This window comes from Poeciliopsis prolifica, unplaced genomic scaffold (assembly GCF_027474105.1).
Source record: "Poeciliopsis prolifica strain line A6 unplaced genomic scaffold, Auburn_PproV2 SCAFFOLD052, whole genome shotgun sequence".
In the NCBI taxonomy this organism is placed as follows: domain Eukaryota; kingdom Metazoa; phylum Chordata; class Actinopteri; order Cyprinodontiformes; family Poeciliidae; genus Poeciliopsis; species Poeciliopsis prolifica.
The window spans coordinates 1,289,247-1,306,949 of record NW_026562427.1 but is presented as its reverse complement, the minus strand read 5'-3'; the positions used below and the strand labels follow the sequence as shown (position 1 = coordinate 1,306,949).

Here is a 17,703-nt window from a genome sequence, read left to right as displayed (position 1 = left end):
CAGTGATCTATTTCATGCAGAAGCAAAGTGTAACTGTGTCTATTTAGCTCAAAACCAAAGATAACATGAGTTGCAATGCCGGGAGCTCAGTGTCTGGAGGATTAAAATGTGCTGTGACTACGCATCAGAACCAGAGGGAAATGCTGAGTGATGCAGCTCTCAGAGCATCCTCTTAGTCTGCATGGCTGTGAGAGAGCATGTTTTTCAACATTAGCATCAAAAGCCTACACTGTCATTCAGTTTTATGGAGCTAATAAGCTGATACTTCAAGCCAGCTGCCACGGGAAAGAAGCTGATTAGCATTAAGTGACAACCAGAAGCCTCATTTTTTTATTACACTGTCACTTGCATGAGTTGTTGGGAGCGTGTGAACTTAAAATAAATGGCCTTTCAGGATCCAAACTAGGATTCCCAGTCCTGTGTGTGTGTGATGCTAACATTACACCAATCGGGAAAGTAAGGATATGTGTAATTACCTCGTCATCGTCTGCGTCGTAGTGGGCATACTGCTGCTCCAGGAGTTCTCTCTGCCTCCTCTCCTGCTCCAGGGTCTGCTGGATGAGTGTGGCCACCTCACTCTGCTGACCGGGGCGCTCTCGGCCAATCACAAAGCTGCATGGACAAGCGTTGTTAAGTAACATAATACGATACGATATGATACGATACGATACTATATGGAATGGAATGGGCGATATGGACTAAACGTTTTACCAGAGAATTTTGTGACAATGTTGTGATAACGGTAAAAGTGACGATAAGAACTACTTCGTGCTTCTCTTGTTGTTAAATGTATGACAGTGACAACATGACATGACAGCAATCGTGGCGACACAAACTTAGATATTGCTCTTCAAAAATTTGCAACAGGCGTCTTTAGGACACCAATCAAAAAATGCAGTTTGGTTGGCATCACCAGAACACCCATGATAACTGGTGTAACCATATTTTCAAATGAATTAACATTTATTGATGTTTTCATTGACCAAACAGTGGAGAAAATAGTAAAACTAGCCTCCTGACAATATGGACAGTTTTGGGGGGGTTAGATATCATTACTTTTGTTATTTATTGTGATAATAAAGCAGAATTTTCATCATAGAAAGAAATGTATCACTATAATATAATATAATATAATGTTGGTTCTCTAAGAAGTACAAACAAGAAAATTATACATTTCAAAATGAACATACCGTAGACCTTGTGTGATGTCACAATAGGCAAGCATGGATATTGTTTTAGATTTTATCCTGATTACGTAAGAATTTAGAGCAAAAACTAAAAGCAAAACAAAACAGAAAATGTGATCTTCACATGCTGTTAGATAGGGGATTAAGATGATCTAAGTGGAGTTTGATCTACCTGGATCAGTCGCTGTAACTCAGCTCCTTCTAGCTAAACAATGAAAAACTGGGGATACAGTCGACAATTTCTGATAGTGTTTCCCGTGAATATGTAAACAGACACGCATGTTAAGTGCCGGTGACCTGGATTGTGTTGTGTTTTTGTGCAGGGAGGCAAGGCAACAACAGCAGCCGACGAGAGAGAAACAGAGGCCCAAAGCCGAATAGCAATGACAGCGATATTTGCTGACGTATCGGAGTAAGGCTAGGGGACTGGATGTGCATGATAATGTGCGAAGCCAGTCAGCACGGCAGGGCAGCCAGCTATTAGCCTGGCAGGGATTTAAACCAATGGAAAAAAAACAAAACAAAAAAAAAAACAGGCTGTGCCTCTGTAGGGACACAACAAATAGCCAACTCAAATCTTCAATATGAAAAAGAACGACCCTTCTAAAAGTTTGCATTTTGGCTCCCAGATCATAGGATGTTGCATGTTCCCCAGCTTAAACCTTCTGATTCACTGCATGCGCTGTTTCTACAAATCAGGGGAAAAATGTCATTATCTCCATTTTCTTTTCTCCTTACAGCGATAATTAAAGCCAATGTTGAGGACAGCAGGGCCCAAGCGTCCGTGTGCATGTGTGAGCGAGGTCCAACCGGTGTGCGTGAGAGAGGAGGAAAGGAAAGTGGATACAAGATAGGAACAATTCAAGTGAATTCATTTCCCCTGAGCTTGTTCAGACATTTCTAGGGGCTGGTAGGAAAAGGGCTTACGCTCTAGGAGAGACACACTTGATCTACATGTGAAGGAACAAATGAAGGACAGGGCATGGAGAAGAAAAGAAAAATCCACAGTGATAGAAAGGGCAGTGGAACAGTGAGGTCCTGCACGGACAGCCAGGGGACGCCTGAGGAGTAGATGACCTGGAAACAGCCTCTCTCCACGTGCGAGTGGAGTTTGTCTCGGTTTGTAGCTGCCTCCTCCTGCCCTGAGACAGCCAGACAGGGCACAGGATTAGCTGAACTGCACGCACTGCCAGAAATGATTTATTTCTGCTCTCCAATTAAAACAAGGATGGCTCTGTTGTATAGAATAGCACGATGTTGGCTGAATAGAAGATATTGTAGATGTCTTCCTTCAAATAAATGTCTAGCACTCCTTCAATATGATCCAAAATGTAGTAAAATACGTCAACTTGGCAAAAATGTGTGTTCTTCCCAGGCTGACAAGTAGGCCATGAGGTCTTTGTAATCCTCAATGTAAACCAGTTTTTTTTTCATTGAGCTAAATCAGGAAATAAATAAATAAATTAGGTTGAAAACAGTTTCTTCCTCTGCAGCATACAGTTGTGCATTTTATTACAACTACTTTCTGTTAGAAATGCCACCTGATTTGCAACTGCATTTAAGCTACATTTTACATTTAAGCAGTGAAGCAAGGAGAGGCTCTGTCTAATACCTGGATGTTTCACTGCTGAAAACCAGGCTTAAATTTAGCTGAAAAGGAAAATCTGGGACATTCGGCCACGAAACCTCTGGTGATCAGACAAAGTGAGGGACAGATTTACCGAGGATGAGGAAGAGAAGGAGGAGGAAGAGTGAGTGAGATGTGTTGGAGGAAGATTGAATATTGAGTGCGAGTGAGGAGGTGGATGCAAGAGTCGAATCTGGTCAGAAATAACACAGGGGAATGAGAGACAGAAATAACCTGCTCTAACTTGTCAACATGATATCTACATTCTGGTTTTAAATATCACGATTTGCTGCCTGAGTGACGTAGAGTTACAGTTTGAAAATCTGCATGCTTTTTAGTTCTTCACTTATTAATCTCTTCATATTTGTGTGACCAGGATAGACGGGCAGATGATGGATGTTAACCTTTTCAAGGCTGCCTCACCGACACACACACACGCACACACGCATCCTGCTGTGTGGAAAACCTCCACTGTCAATATTATTTCAGCAAACAGCATCTGCTGGGACAGCAGTGTGCTGTGACACTAGTGGACATGTCTTCAGGTTTTCTACCAGGGCTGCATTTCCACAACATAATGCATCTTTCGACATTTCCACCCTATTTAAGATATAAGTAGAAGTCGAAACCCGATCGGTTGTTTAACAGCGACGCGGACAGCTCTCCAGATGACAGTGCGTCTACAGGTTCAAGTGAGAAAAATCTTTGTATGAATCATAAAGCAAACTAGAACTCTTCAACTATGACCTGCAGAAACAGCGTGTCGGACTTTTCTTTGGACGCCTGAGTCAAAGAGACAAAAGAAATGAGAGGAGAGGAGGTTAGGAACCACCGCGAATGTTGAAAAAACACTAAGCAAACCAAAGGAGAATAAAAGACAAGAATCAGTTGGAGGCTGGTATGGGAGGCTGTTGCCAAGGACAGCTTGAGCTTTTCAAATCAAAGCCTTCCTGCCATGCTTTGAGTGTTGGTGTGTGCACGTGTGTGCGTGCGTGTGTGTTTTTCACAGCGAGTATGGCGACTTGAGGGGTGGCTTTGTGATTTCTGCACCATGACAGCAGGGCTAAAGGAATTCAGAGCTGCAGCGTTCAGACGCCTGCTGGTCGTGGGTAATTTTAAAGCATTTCAAATCTATATGGCAGGCTGCCGTTTTCTTTTATTAAACATGAAAATAGACTAGTCACAAATATATTATAAAGTGAAGTTTTCCCCTAGGCTCTTCATCATTGAATTTTTCTTGCACAACAACAACAACAACAAAATAAATAGATAAATTAATCGCTTTTTTAAGTTTCAGATAGATAGTAATTTATTTTTCAGATTTCTTTTGACAAACACGTGTTTTCTAAGGTAGCTATGGCTGATTCAGGCTTTAAGGCATGTGCTTAATGAGCAACGAGGCACACCAGGAGATTTTGAATCAAATCTGACCTTATATTTCTGAAATATGTTTAAAAGCTCCCAGGAAACCAATCGGTTTGTGAAGTTTTAGCAGGAAGATTGGCCAGGTACTCAACCAGAAATATTCTCGGATAATGTTCTCATTATGAAAAGCGTGTATTCTCTCTTCAACTTGCTACGTGACGTTTCACCAAAAATCGGTGAGGGTGTACGCAAGTTCTTGAGCCCGTGAGTATAATTTTGACAGTTTGGAAAAGAGAAAATGCACATTAAATTTAAATTTGGACTCCCTGTTAATGTTTATAAGAGCTCAATCACCTATTTGTTTTAGGGGTAGTGAGGCATTACATGAATTGATTTGTTTGTTGTTGATGTGTTCTACTTTTTTTCCATAGTTTAAGCATGGATTATTTGCGAAGGCGAGCTTATATGTGGAAATCAAAGAGAGAAATTGATAACTAAATAATATTTCTGCTTCTTACATCTTATTTTAAACAGAAAATCCAAATACAAAACAAACCTGAATTGAAAGTTTTCTCTAGCAAATAGGTTTTTATATATGGTTTAAGAAAGTCATAAACATTTTTTGAGACTTAACATAAATTCACAGGAACCAAATTTATTTGGAAGTGAGTTTTTCTTACCGAACGACTCCTGACGTGTTCCTGAGGACTGAAGCAGCAAAGCTTTGGGTCACACCCACCAGACTGGTCCCGTCCACTTCCACAATCTGGTCATTCACCTTGATCCTGATGGGCACAAGCAGAGGCATCGGGCAACACCGGGCTTTGATGAAATGAGCCTGAGAAGTTTCCCTAATTTTTTCTCATTAATGTCATGTTCACTGTCCCACGTCATACATGTTCAAATCATTTTATGAAGTGCAACACGGCTGCTTCAGAAAACGTTCACAAAGGTAACTTCTCCTGCAAAATCAGGAGACGGAAAAGATGAGGCTAAAAAAAAACAAAAAAAACAAGTGAGCTAATAAGTGAGGCTAATAAGGATACAGAGGCCAGGCGGTCTTTTGCCTCGGGCTACATAGTACATAAAAAAAAACATAAAAACTTAAAGCTTACAAAATTCCTTGACCTGAAGCTGAACCATAGATTAAAAAAAAGAATTCAGTGCCAGGGAAGTTGCAAGAAAAACCATTTTAATGAATAGTTCTGATAACTATTCAGTTTACTTGAAAGTATTTATTTTTAAAAAACTATCGTTATAAATCCTCAGTGCCTTAAAGGCACAGAACATAATTTTTTCTTATGCAACAAAGAAACTCTTCCTGAATGGGTCCTCATTATCATATCAATCCAAGTGGGTTTTGTTTGTTTTATTAAATAGTTACAAAGGGCTTCTTGATTTGATTAGATTTCATATTTTTTATCTACCAACAAAAATGAAGCCACACATTATATGTAACGCTATATAATGTGTACTTCAATGCTTATGGAAAACACTGACATCACAAAGTCATGAAATATTACTCCTAGAGTAACGCTGAGATGTCCTTTCAAACTAAAGCACAGCAAACTCCTTGAAAGTTTTGCTGCAAGTTCATTCAACAATAGTAACAATAAGATAAACACAAGGAAATATTTTCTTTGGCAGACGTCCACTGCCGTGGGTTTTCAGTTCATCTGTTAATCAAAATGACCTATCATTTTATGCAGACATCGTCCCAAGGACGAACTTGTTAGATCAAAGTGAGATGCTCTTTTTGAGTTTGATTGTGACGGTTCTGGTTCTGAAAGCTGAGACATGCTCATTGTTGAATCCATCCTCCATTTTTAACCGTCCCCGGGTAAATTTAAGGAGGCACCTGGACTCAGAACCTGTCCGTAAAATCCCTTTCTTAACACTTCTGAGAAACTGAACAGGTCTTACACCTCGTTTCCTGAGCGGTACGGCACAGGTCGGTGCAATTGTGTCTGTTTTCACTATAAAAGTGGCCCTTATCACAACAGTACTGACCCCCTTCAGTTGTCGGTACTTTGGGCAGTGGTAGGTTATGATTAGGAGAGCTTGTGGCGTCACATAACACACTCCAATGATTGGGTGACAGAAAATAATCCCTGCTTGCAATAAGCGTCAAAGTTTGCCCTTGAAATTTCTGATTTGAAGCTTGGCATCTCACCAAAAACCATGGCCTCGAGGTGTTTCTGTTCGAGGAGCTTGCAAGAGCCACCTCCGCCCATCCACTGAGGTAAATCTATGGGTCAGTCACCAAATACACACTATGAGAGAAAGTCAACAGAACTGTTTGTTTTCCAAAGGACCTGTACAATTTGAGAATGCAGTATTTCACATAAGCAAATGTAGGTATTTTGATGAACAATGAAAAACTGAAAATATTTGGAACCTTTGGGAGTTTTTCTGTGAACATTAACACAGCATTATCTCAGTTGAATAAACAGTGGAGAACAATTGATTACATAATGAAGTCAGAAGAAGGCTCTGATCTACAAGAACACAATACTACATTCATGCAGGAACAGAGCCTTCCCGTTGTCTTTTCCACTTTTTCTTTCCACTTTTCTCCTTCCTTGTCACGTTGGGGTAAATCAAATTTTCCTCCCCGCAAAAAAGCAGCTTCTCCTCTGCTTGCTGCACTTTGAGCTAATCTCACTGTCGTGTTCTGGAAAACTGCAACTGAGGCTTCTGCTTAAAGGGTTACATCAATCGCAGAACAAAACACGCCCACCACTAACACCTTTAGAGCGTCAGAATCCAGACTCCGGAGCGCTCTGCGCTCTCGTGCAGCAGCGAGCGGACCAGCCTATCAATGTTTTAATCCGTTCAGAGGGAACAGGAACCACATCAACACTCTGATGGGTGGAAGTTTGCGGTTTGTAGGCAGAAATCACAGCCTCCCTGCTGAGAGGCTGTCATATCCTGTATTCCTGGCTCAGTGCTCGCTCTCCACTGTTCACGCTCAGATGCACCATCCAGAGATAGAAACAGAAACACACTGTGAAGATGGGAGAACGGGGATTCTGTTTAAAACTTATAAAGAGGAACGCTACGCCTTAATGCAATATCTCTGTCAAATGATATATCTGGAGCACAAATACACCTACATTCCCGTATAAGAACCTTGTGTCTCAGTAGATCTAATCCGAACCCCTGCTGATAAATCTGACAAGGACAGAGCGCGACCGAGTGCACCGGAGAGAGAAACCGAGTGTGGAGGTGGGCTGGCAGAAACAACACCAAACAAACAAAAAAAAACCTTTTCAACAGCTGGGAGATTTTTTTTTCTCCAAGAATTGGATGTTCTGTAGAGTCTTTGCTTGAGATTTGTCATGATTTGTTGGGCTGCAACCAAAGTATTTTGTAGATGTTATCTGGAATTTATGTGATGGAGGAAAAAGATGCTTCGTTTTTGCAAATATTGTTTTACAGCCCCCTTTACTGTGACATCCATGAGTAAAGTCACAGAGGCAGGAGAGAAATGTGATTGTCAAACAAAAAGCGATAAGAAGTCCAGCTTTAAGTTTCAGATGAGACATTTCAGAAAACACGCAAAACTCTAGATGCACCAAAAAGAAAAACATCGCTGTTCAGCACATCCCACAACAAAGCACAGTGGTCGCAGCATCATGCTGTAGAGATGTTTTATTTTAGAGATGTTTTATTTTAGTAGGGAGCAGAAAGCTAGATGGAGCTAAATGAAGGGAAATCAGAATAAACCTATAAGAGGCTGCAAAGGACAAGAAACTGAGGTTGAGGACACTAAATGTAAAGACAGAGCTACAATGGAATGATTTAGATCCCATAAATGTCATTTAGACTGGCCCAGTCAAAGTACAGACTTTTATCCAAATGAGAATATCTGCAAGACTTAAAACTAATATAAACCGTGATATTATGCAAAAGGTCTACAGATATGCAACACTGGTAGAAACATGCAACAACTAGAATTGTATCTATGTGCCACTCTGTGCTCATCTATCATGGAGGCCCAATAAATATATTGAAATTTGTGTTTGCAGTGCAAACAAAATCTGAACATGTTGAAGGGACATGAATACTTCTGCAATGCACTAAAGTTAGCAAGACGAGCCCAGCCCTGACCTGCTGTCTCTCTCGGCAGCTCCACCCTCGATGACGGTCTTCACGAAGATGCCCAGTTTCTCCAAGCCAGCATCAGCGCCGACACCCATCCCGATGATACTGATCCCAAGGCCGTCTTCGTCTGGACACACAGTGTTCATTTCGATATGCATTCAGATGGAATTCGGCAAAATGTTTTCTTTTTTTTTTTTGTTTTTCCATCAATAGAATCAGCTTGGAACTAGTCCAAAAAGCTTCAGAGGGATACGTGGAAATGTTGTTGAATGAAGGCATTTAAACATCAATAATTCATTGGTTAGGAGTAGAAAAAGACATTTACATTCAAACATCTTCATGGAAAATAAGAAATTGGCTGGATGAGAACTTCTTCCAACCCCCTTCCTTTAATTAATTATTTACAAGTTGTTCGGGTTGCATAACAGTTCGTCGATGGAGGAGTCCTACAACGTTCTCGGTTTCTGGGCAATTACAATCTGCATCGTGGGGAAATGCATCAGCAGAACAAGACAAGTGGAAAAAGAAGCTGAGGAGCCGATGACGCATTCTTCATACATGCATGCATGCAGGGGAATCTCCGTGCTTTTCTTGAACAACTAATATTTCTAGCACACTATGTTAGCAACGTGAATATTGTTAATAATAGAAAGCGTCCCGATGACAACCCGTGTGTGTGTGTGTGGGTGCTTCCATCTCTCAGGTGTAATGAGTAACCAACAGACCGGTTTCCTCATTAAGACGTTCTTTCCCACCTTTCTCCAGTTCCACGGGGAAGAGTTCCAGTTTCTCCACCCTCTTCTCCAGCTCGTACTCCGCCGAGGAGGCCACAGGATCCACTTCCTCGTTACGTCGGTCGTAGTCCTCGTTGGAGTAGGTGTTGAACACCTAAAGAAAGAAAGAACAGGAGGAGCAGATCGTGGATTAAATTTATGGCAACCGTTACCTGTCATGCAACTATATATCAGTGCTGTTTTGCATTTTCATGTGGAATATAAATATATTTATATATGGTTGAGACAACAAAAAACAATGCGATTGAAAGAGTTCCTACACAGTTTTCCTGTTAAAATGTCAGACTGTCCAGACCAAAGATTACTGTTTAAAAGACAAATGGATTGATCCCTGGAATTATGTTAATATTTATACACACTTTCCTAGACTTCACAGGAATCCTATATTAAAGTTGTAATAATTCGAACTCCTTAACACACTGAAACATTACACCAACATTAAACAGCCAGAAAAAAAACAAAAAACAACAAACAATAAAAAAATAAGTCAGAGTGTAGAGGGCGATGGATCCCGCTCGTCCTTCTTCCCCAGTCAGCTGTCACTTCACATCTCATCCTTCCCACGTGTTGGGCTCCTCAACAAGCAGGACGGAGGAGATGCAGAGGGGGCAAAGCTGTGCACCGGCCGACTCAAACGTGTCACAGTGATTTGCAGCAAGCTGACTCCTAATTCTGAAGATCGAAGTAAATGGCTGTGCAAATTGTTCGAGCAGACAGATAAACATGCCCGGCGATGTTTGCATGTCATCGCCCGATGTCATTGATCGTGTTCATGACGCGAATCGCAGCCCGCACCCACACGAACCGCGGCGGCTTTTATTAAAATTGGTGGCAAAACCCCCCCAAGGTCCTGTCTTCTTGTAAACAAGGACTTTTACAAAGAGCTAACCAACCGTTCGCAGCTTTGTGACGTCAGTCATTAAGAGTTATTTAGAACGCTGCTCAGGGGATCAATAAGGCATTATGTTGTAGCACATGCATTGATTAAACCCGAAGGCCAAATTTTGACTTGGCGACTTGGGATGTGTGAGGAAGGATGGAGTGCGAGCTCGGCAAAGCAGCCCAAGCGAGTGCCTGTTTTTTGAAACACTGACAAATAACAGGGCTCGAGACATCATGTTTCCACATGTCCTTTCTTTAGCAGATCTATGGCTAACATTAACTGCAACGTCTGTTCATGAGACAGTAGTTGTGCGTGCAGCCAGGGGGTAGAGTGGATCGGCGTGCCGCTCCCAGGGTTGGTTTCTATTCCGTCCTCTGTGTGATCCAGAGTGAGCGATATCCTTGACCTCCCTGTCATCAATAATTCAATGGGATCAACAGCCCTGCATTCATAACACTTCCATGCAAGCAAGATGCATGCATGTAAATGAAGCCTCACACACAGTCACCAGCACATAGTGCTAGGCAAAAATAAGATATTAAATGCACCTAAAAACAAATAGACAGTACTGAGTTTACATGCAATTATGGCTGACATTAGAGTGATTAATTTATTTTCAAGTATTTGGAAAAGTCAAGGAAACACTTCCTTTTAATAGCTTTAAGCATGGTGAGGGCAGCATCATGTGCAGGGTCTTTTTCATGACATGTGCTACTGGTGAATACTTTTGAAACAACTCTTTACAAAATAAATAAGACAGTGAAGACAACTTCTCCAACTTCACATCGAGATTGTTAAAATGTGCACAAAAATGGATAAAAACTAATATCAAACTGGAACTAAAATTGGTAAGGAAGACTAAGGTTAGGCTTCTGGAAAGACAATGATTTCAACACTTTTGAAATATTCTGTACTTACAAAATCAAGTCTCTAGAAGGAAACCGACAATTATGTCAAAAGAGTGATCAAATGCCCAGGCAGTGTCAGAGAAGAAACTTGATTAAGGACATTCTGCATATAATACTGAATATATCTGGATTGCAGAAAACAAAAAATTATTTAATCTTGTCCTCCCAATACTTGCTTTAAAGGGTTCGAAGTTTGTTGTATAATCAATCAACTCTTTAAAACTATGTTAAAATACTTTTTTTTAATCCTAAATCAATATGACATCCTTCCTAATGGTGACTGTAAGTAAAACTTCCAGCAAGCAATTTGCACATGTTTGCTTCTCATGAAAGAAGTCACCATAAACAGGTGTCGCATCGGGTCTCAGCCCTCACTATAACCTTAAAATGAACACAGACACACACGCGGACACACACCCGCAAGCAGGCCCCTGACAAATGCTAACACCAGCACTTGTACTCTCAAAGACATCCGACGCCGTCAGGGCATTCCCTAATGGCTTCCCTAAGTCACTGTGTGCTGTCTGCAAACACATTACCATGTGGATAGCCCACTTGAGAGAGAAGAGGAGGTCATGGAGGAAGATGAGGACAGACGAGGGTGGATCTGTGAGGGAAGGCAAGGAGCGATGAAGTGGTTTGGTGTGTAGTGATGGAGAAAAATGGGGGAGAGGAGAAGGACAAAACATTCAGAAACAGATGTGGAGAAAAGACTAAGGCTGAAGAGGAAAAGGGTTGATGACTCAGAGAGCGACAAGATAAATGAAACTGTACACGCAAGGGGAATGAAGAACTGAGAAGTGGAAAGGGATTTGGACTGCAGCAACAAAGAGGAAGTATTTACCCACGAGACAACATCTGATAGTGTAACTAGCAGCACAGGAGCCTGCTGGCCGCACGCAGACCAATTTCCTAGAAAGAGCCGACCCAGCATGGTCAGTGTGGTCCGTCGATGCTGTAAAAATCACATCTCCAAAAATCTAAAACAGGATTTAAAACACTTTCTAAAAAAACAACTCCACTGCCTACCTGTCGAGAAACCACGACCGTAATACTAACATCCGGCCTCACAACAACCTGCTGGTTGTTTTGAGGGACTGGTTTGTTTTAAAGGACACTCTCTTCCTGACCTTGAGCTGGACCAATTACCATACCGGCCTAACAGAACCGCTGATGACCTCATTTACGTTTCTTGGCTGTTAGAAATCCATAACAGCCAAGAATGTTTATCTGTAATCATAGTGTTGCACTGAACTGCGTTATAACTAGCTCAATAGATCAATAGATCAGTAGGCAGAGAGAGAGATAGATAAATGTTACTACCATAAATAATTACATTATAAACAGTAAAAACACACGATGTACACTAGCACCACAATAAAATCAAAATACACACATAAACCGATAGTGCACATTCTCGGATATATTCCAGCAAGTAAGCACCATTGGTGAGACGCCATTGACTAAAGTGTGACATGAAACAGTTTAACTCTTTGTGTGAATGTGCCTTCATTATGATTTTTGCATATTTAAGATACCATGTAAGTTGGTTGTATATTACACAATAACATCCGTCTATCAAAAGGAGCAAATTTAACAGGTTATGTATGATATCTGACCAGCAAATTAATCTTGTAAAAAAGGTGCTTTTGGTTTTAAAAAATAAGGACGTAACACTTTGACTTGGGAGATGCTTCAGTGAGACGGTACTTAACCTTGGCGGAATGAGGGAATGCTGCTGCCCGCTGCTTTTATTACCGCAGGGAGGGGAGGAACGAAAGCCAGTCCAGACGTGTTGCTGGCAACTTTTACTCGGACAGCTGTGAGGCAGACTGTTCAGGTCTACTGCTTGCTGCTAATTGCCATACTTAAAAGGAGAAGCATTTTAAGTGTCCATAAATTACATGCATATATTAGTTAGAATAGGTAGTAAATATATCACACTCCCCGTGTAATAACTTAAATTTTTTTTACATCATGCCCATATTTCAAAAACGTACACAAGGCAGTCCGACTTTACATGTGTTGCTGGCCCAAAATCTGACGGGTTCACTAAGCGCAATTTTACGTACGCCACTATTTTTGCAAGCATAATCCAATACACTGAACCATTTAAACACTGGTATCTGTTATTAACTGAGTGAAATGATGACCACAAACATCCACAGCTTCATTTACTTTCAGGCAAAGCTGGGTGCTCCCTGGGAATACTCGACTGTAATCCAGTTTCTAGTGAAGAGGCTTTAGTCGACTAAACGCGCCGCTCTACCGCTGAACCGAAAAAGTCTCTTGGAGGGTTTACCACAACACAAAGTCATTTGCATGTTAATGTATTCGTGTGCCCTTCCTGCACTCCTTCAAGCTTTGGAAGTGACTTTGTAGCCAAACACTAACCCATTTTCAGAAGGTAATTATTTGTGCGGTATAGTTCTATTAGTTCTTCTAATAGAACACATGTGCTTTTTTGGGGAGTTTGGAGAGAAAGACAATCAGCCTGGGGAAGTCCAGATTTTCACAAAACATGAAAATCTTTGACCAGAAACTTCAATCTGAAACTAGACCTGCAACCTTCTGGCTGTGAGGAAACTGATTTAGCTCTCCATATGTGTGTGGCTCAAGATAATCATCCTTATAGGGGACAAAGTACATCTCAATGTATGCTCATTTTTGTGTTTTGTATTTTAATTTATTGTAACTATAATGTAAACTTCCTTTTGTATTATTGTATCATTTTGTTATTGTTCTCCATACCTTTATAACAGAAATAAAACAATGCAAATCATATGTTAAACTTTGCCTCTTTTTGGAAGCAAAACATTTTATCAAGAAATGCCACCGCTTCCTCCCCTTTCTTTTTGACAAGGTTTACATTATTTTTCAAACACAACACATGGATCAACGCTCCCAACTCCAAAAGTCCTCAAAAATCCACACGGCGTTTATCGCTGTGAAAAGCCTCAACTGCAAATATGGCAGCTGAGTTCAGCAGTTCCACTTGAACAGACCAGCTTGTTACTGGAGGCACAGCAGATGTCTAGAAAGCTACAATTTTAGCCCGCCACCTCTTTCCGTTCCTTTGTTTGAATACACATGTAGAGTACCTAGCAACAGTACACATACAACTTGACATTTTTCACATTACAATGGAAAAACAGCACGTATTTGTTTGGGGTTTTTTAAGCTTTGAAAGAAATGACAAATACAAGTCAGAAAAGCGTGTTTATGTTCTCAGGTCCTGCAGATCAATCCTTTGAAGGTCCAGATTTGTAACAATTACAACTAGAAATCATTTTGCAGTTCGTTCCTACTGTCTTTGCACATCAAAACACCAAAATTGTTGCCAAATCTTCACAGAAAAAAATCTGAACTTAGACTGAAAAGAGAACATCACTTTTTAAGAGCCACCACTCTGTGATGGAGTTAGGTCTGCACTTCATGGTTTGATCGAACCCGTTCTATTGTGGCTCTGATTGTACGCTTAATGTTGTTGTCCTCAGTCTCATTTTTTGCAGCCTTTAGCAAATTTCTTTGAGGTTCCCTCTAAATAACTTGCGGCAAACAGAACTTCTGCTTATGCTTTTCTTCGCAAGGCTTGTTGCACTGGATTTTATTTAGGGCATCAGAGTAAAAGGGGGCTGAACACAAACATGTGGCACTTTTTCAAATTGAACAACACTACACAATTATGTGGCAATTTGTGTTGCTCTGTCACACACAATTACAATAATAGTTGAGAAATTGAGGTTGAAATGTGACAAAACGGGAGAAATGGCAACAGGTCTTTGTAAAAATAATAGGCCTGCAATGCACTTCAATTCCAAAATACACCATATTCCCAGTTAACGTAGCTTCCAACAGAAAACGTTTTTGAATGCAGTTGGTCTTGAACAGACCGGCTTCTTTTTTTCCATCTCAAGGCTTCACAGTCGAGAAGAGATTGATTTTAGTCATGAGATACAGGTTTATTGGTGCCTGTGGATGTTGCTGCAGCAGAGTCCTGCGCAGCTTGATTTCAGAGAAGAGCCGCTCTACGTCTTTACACACATACAGGAAGCTCAATTGTTGGAGGAGAGTATTTACATTTAAATAAATGTCATTACTGAACAGGGAATTGTGAACCATGCGTGTCTTCTGAAGGAAATACGGTCTGGTTCGAGTTTTAAAAGTTGTTCTGATGGTTCAAAGTGCTGAATTTTTGAATTTGATTAACTATTTATACACGCTGACTCATGACAGAGGTCGAAGCTTTGCTGACGAGCATCTCTGCTCAGCCGTGAAGTGATGCAGCTGCAGGGTTCCTCTGATGGCCGACGATGAGCCGGAGGATAAAGCTGTTCAGCAGAGAGAGCAACGGCAAGAGAAACAAATACGCAAAAGGGATAAGAGATGAGATGCAGAGAAGGTGGACTATGAATTCAAAAAAAAAAAAAAAAAAACAGAGCAGCAGTAAATAAGGGGCAGGCAAAATCCAGAGGGACAGGCAGAGAAACAGAATGACTCATTCGACTCATGAACTGGAGGAGCAGGAGACAGTGAGGCTATTGAAGAGTGAAACGAGCAATAAGAGAGAAAATAAAGAAAATGAAAAGAAGAAAAATAACAGCGAGAGCGGCTCGGGACTGGATGAGGCCAGGACTAATTTGCTCCAGGGTTATCTGAGTCCCTGACTAAGAAGACACGGCATGGCGCCCGTTCCCTGCAAATAGCCTCTGATGGTATTGAACTGGGTCTTTGCTGTATTGGTGCCAAGGCTGCTGCCTTCCAGACAGTGGGACGCGGCCCGGGGCAATGGAAGGCAGGAAGACCCAGGAGAAATGGTGCTGCAGCACAAGCCCAACAAACGCTCACAGTGGATTAACTGCTTCTCTCTCCACCACCACTCCTCCCCCCCCCACACACACACACACACATGCAGACTGGGTCCATTCTGGTGCAACAGCTCAGCACATTTGCATTTCATCACCTCTACCTGTGACCACCCACACACACACACACACACACACACACACGCACAAAAGCTTGGGAGCTGACAGGTGCTGAAGAGAGTGTCTGGATTCTGAGGGAAGGAGGCATTTGCTGATGACGGCAATAACAGACAGAGATTGACAGCTATGAAGATGCTCAGATGGGAGGAGGAGAATGTGAGAAAAGAGAGAAACCGAGCGAAACGTCCACTCTCCGCTCCTGCAATGGGAACGAATGTGAGAACAGGAGAATTTAGAGTCCCATCAAGGTCAGCTCGGCTGTCATCTTGAGACACATCATTTCTCGATCCTCATCTGAAGATTTTTTTTTTTTTTACCACGTCAGATTGATTTTTATTCAGTACAGATAGATTATTTATGTAAGTCGATGTTTTAAAATAAAAAGTGCTGGCAGAAATGTGATTAAAACGCAATGTGTCTGATCTGTTATCAAAAAAATGAGCAAAGGCTGCTGACTTTAATTGGTGCTTTTCTGACAGGCCTGTTTTGTTTGTTTGTTTGTTTGTTTTATCTTATCTTATTTTTTCATTTATTTTACCTAAAAGCCGATTTCTAGCTATTGTGCAATTCGTCTGGATGACATGATTCCCACTAACAAACAACCGACTAGCCAACGACAAGGGAGATACATAAACTGTTCTAAATCCAATGGTCAAAATATATATGTTGGGATAAGAAGTAAAGTATTATTTAAGTTGCAGCAGCAGAGGACCACTTCTTATTTTTTTCTTGCAAGTGTATCCACACGCCCCATGAACTCTTTCATGTTTTCTCAAGCTACAACTACAAGCATCTGTGTGTTTATGTGATAACCTAAACACAACATAGTTCAAATGGAAGAAAAAAGGATACAAGGTTTTCAAATTTAGTCAGGAGTTGACATCTGAAAAGTGTGGCAAACATTTTTTTTTAATCGGGATCTCCCGGCAATCTTTAAAGGGTTCTGAAGACTTGAGACTGGGTCAGAGGTTTTGTACAGTCAAAAGGAATGGCTTAGATCCCAGGATAGTCATGGATGAGAATGGAGCAGTGAAAGCCTATAAAACTGAGAATCTGCCAAGAATTAAAAATCACTCAGTTCGGTCAGACTGAGCCATTTTTTGCCAGAAAATGGGAATTTCTTCCCATTTTTAGTAGGAATAGAAAAAAAAATTTGGGACTTTTATATGCAACGCAGCACTGCCTGGTAGAGGCGTACCCATCCATCCATCCATCCATTTTCTGTTCACCCTTATCCCTAACGGGGTCGGGAGGTGCTGGTGTCTATCTCCAGCTATGTTCCGGGCGAGAGGCGGGGAAAACCCTGGACAGGTCACCAGTGTGTCGCAAGAGGCCTACCCCAAAAAGCTTAACAACTTTGTCTGATTGGAACTATTCTACAAATATTTGTATGTTTTAGTACATTCTTTTTAATTATTCAATTCTCTTTATATCCAAAATAAACTGTTGAATTCTAACAAAATGGTAAATTCTAAATTATTTTATTTTTGATTCACTACTAAAAATGACAAAACAGCAGAAGACTAGCATGCTTTTATTTATTTTATGTTATTCACCACAGGTAGAACCACTAGGTATTTGGGTAGGTGGGCGCTGGGAGATTGGTCATGTCAGAGGCTGCAGGACAACACCTGAACAGCTACAAAAAGCACAAGATCCATCTCATCTTTCCTGGATGATTAAAAATGTATGCCCCGTGGAGGATCGGGTGGACCCGAAACAAGAAAACAAAAACACAACGGCATTAAAATTAAAGTGAGTGGGATACATGTACAAACACAGTCAAAAGTTGTATCCATCAGGGAGAGAAAAAAAAAGGGAAAATAAAAACGCTTCGGAGCAGTAGC

At 41.1% G+C, this 17,703-nt stretch overlaps 1 protein-coding gene across 5 annotated transcripts in view; it reads right to left on the bottom strand.

Annotated features, from left to right (window-relative positions):
- Positions 1–17,703, bottom strand: part of ppp1r9a (protein phosphatase 1, regulatory subunit 9A) — a 43,149-nt gene that overhangs the window by 16,228 nt on the left and 9,218 nt on the right. For all 5 annotated transcript variants that reach the window (XM_055058884.1, XM_055058886.1, XM_055058885.1 and 2 more), the window contains exons 3-6: positions 9,042–9,174; positions 8,293–8,413; positions 4,860–4,964; positions 477–612 (exon numbers count right to left, since the gene is read on the bottom strand). In XM_055058884.1, the coding sequence (XP_054914859.1) occupies positions 477–612; positions 4,860–4,964; positions 8,293–8,413; positions 9,042–9,174 (495 nt within the window). The remainder of the gene's footprint in view (positions 1–476; positions 613–4,859; positions 4,965–8,292; positions 8,414–9,041; positions 9,175–17,703) is intronic.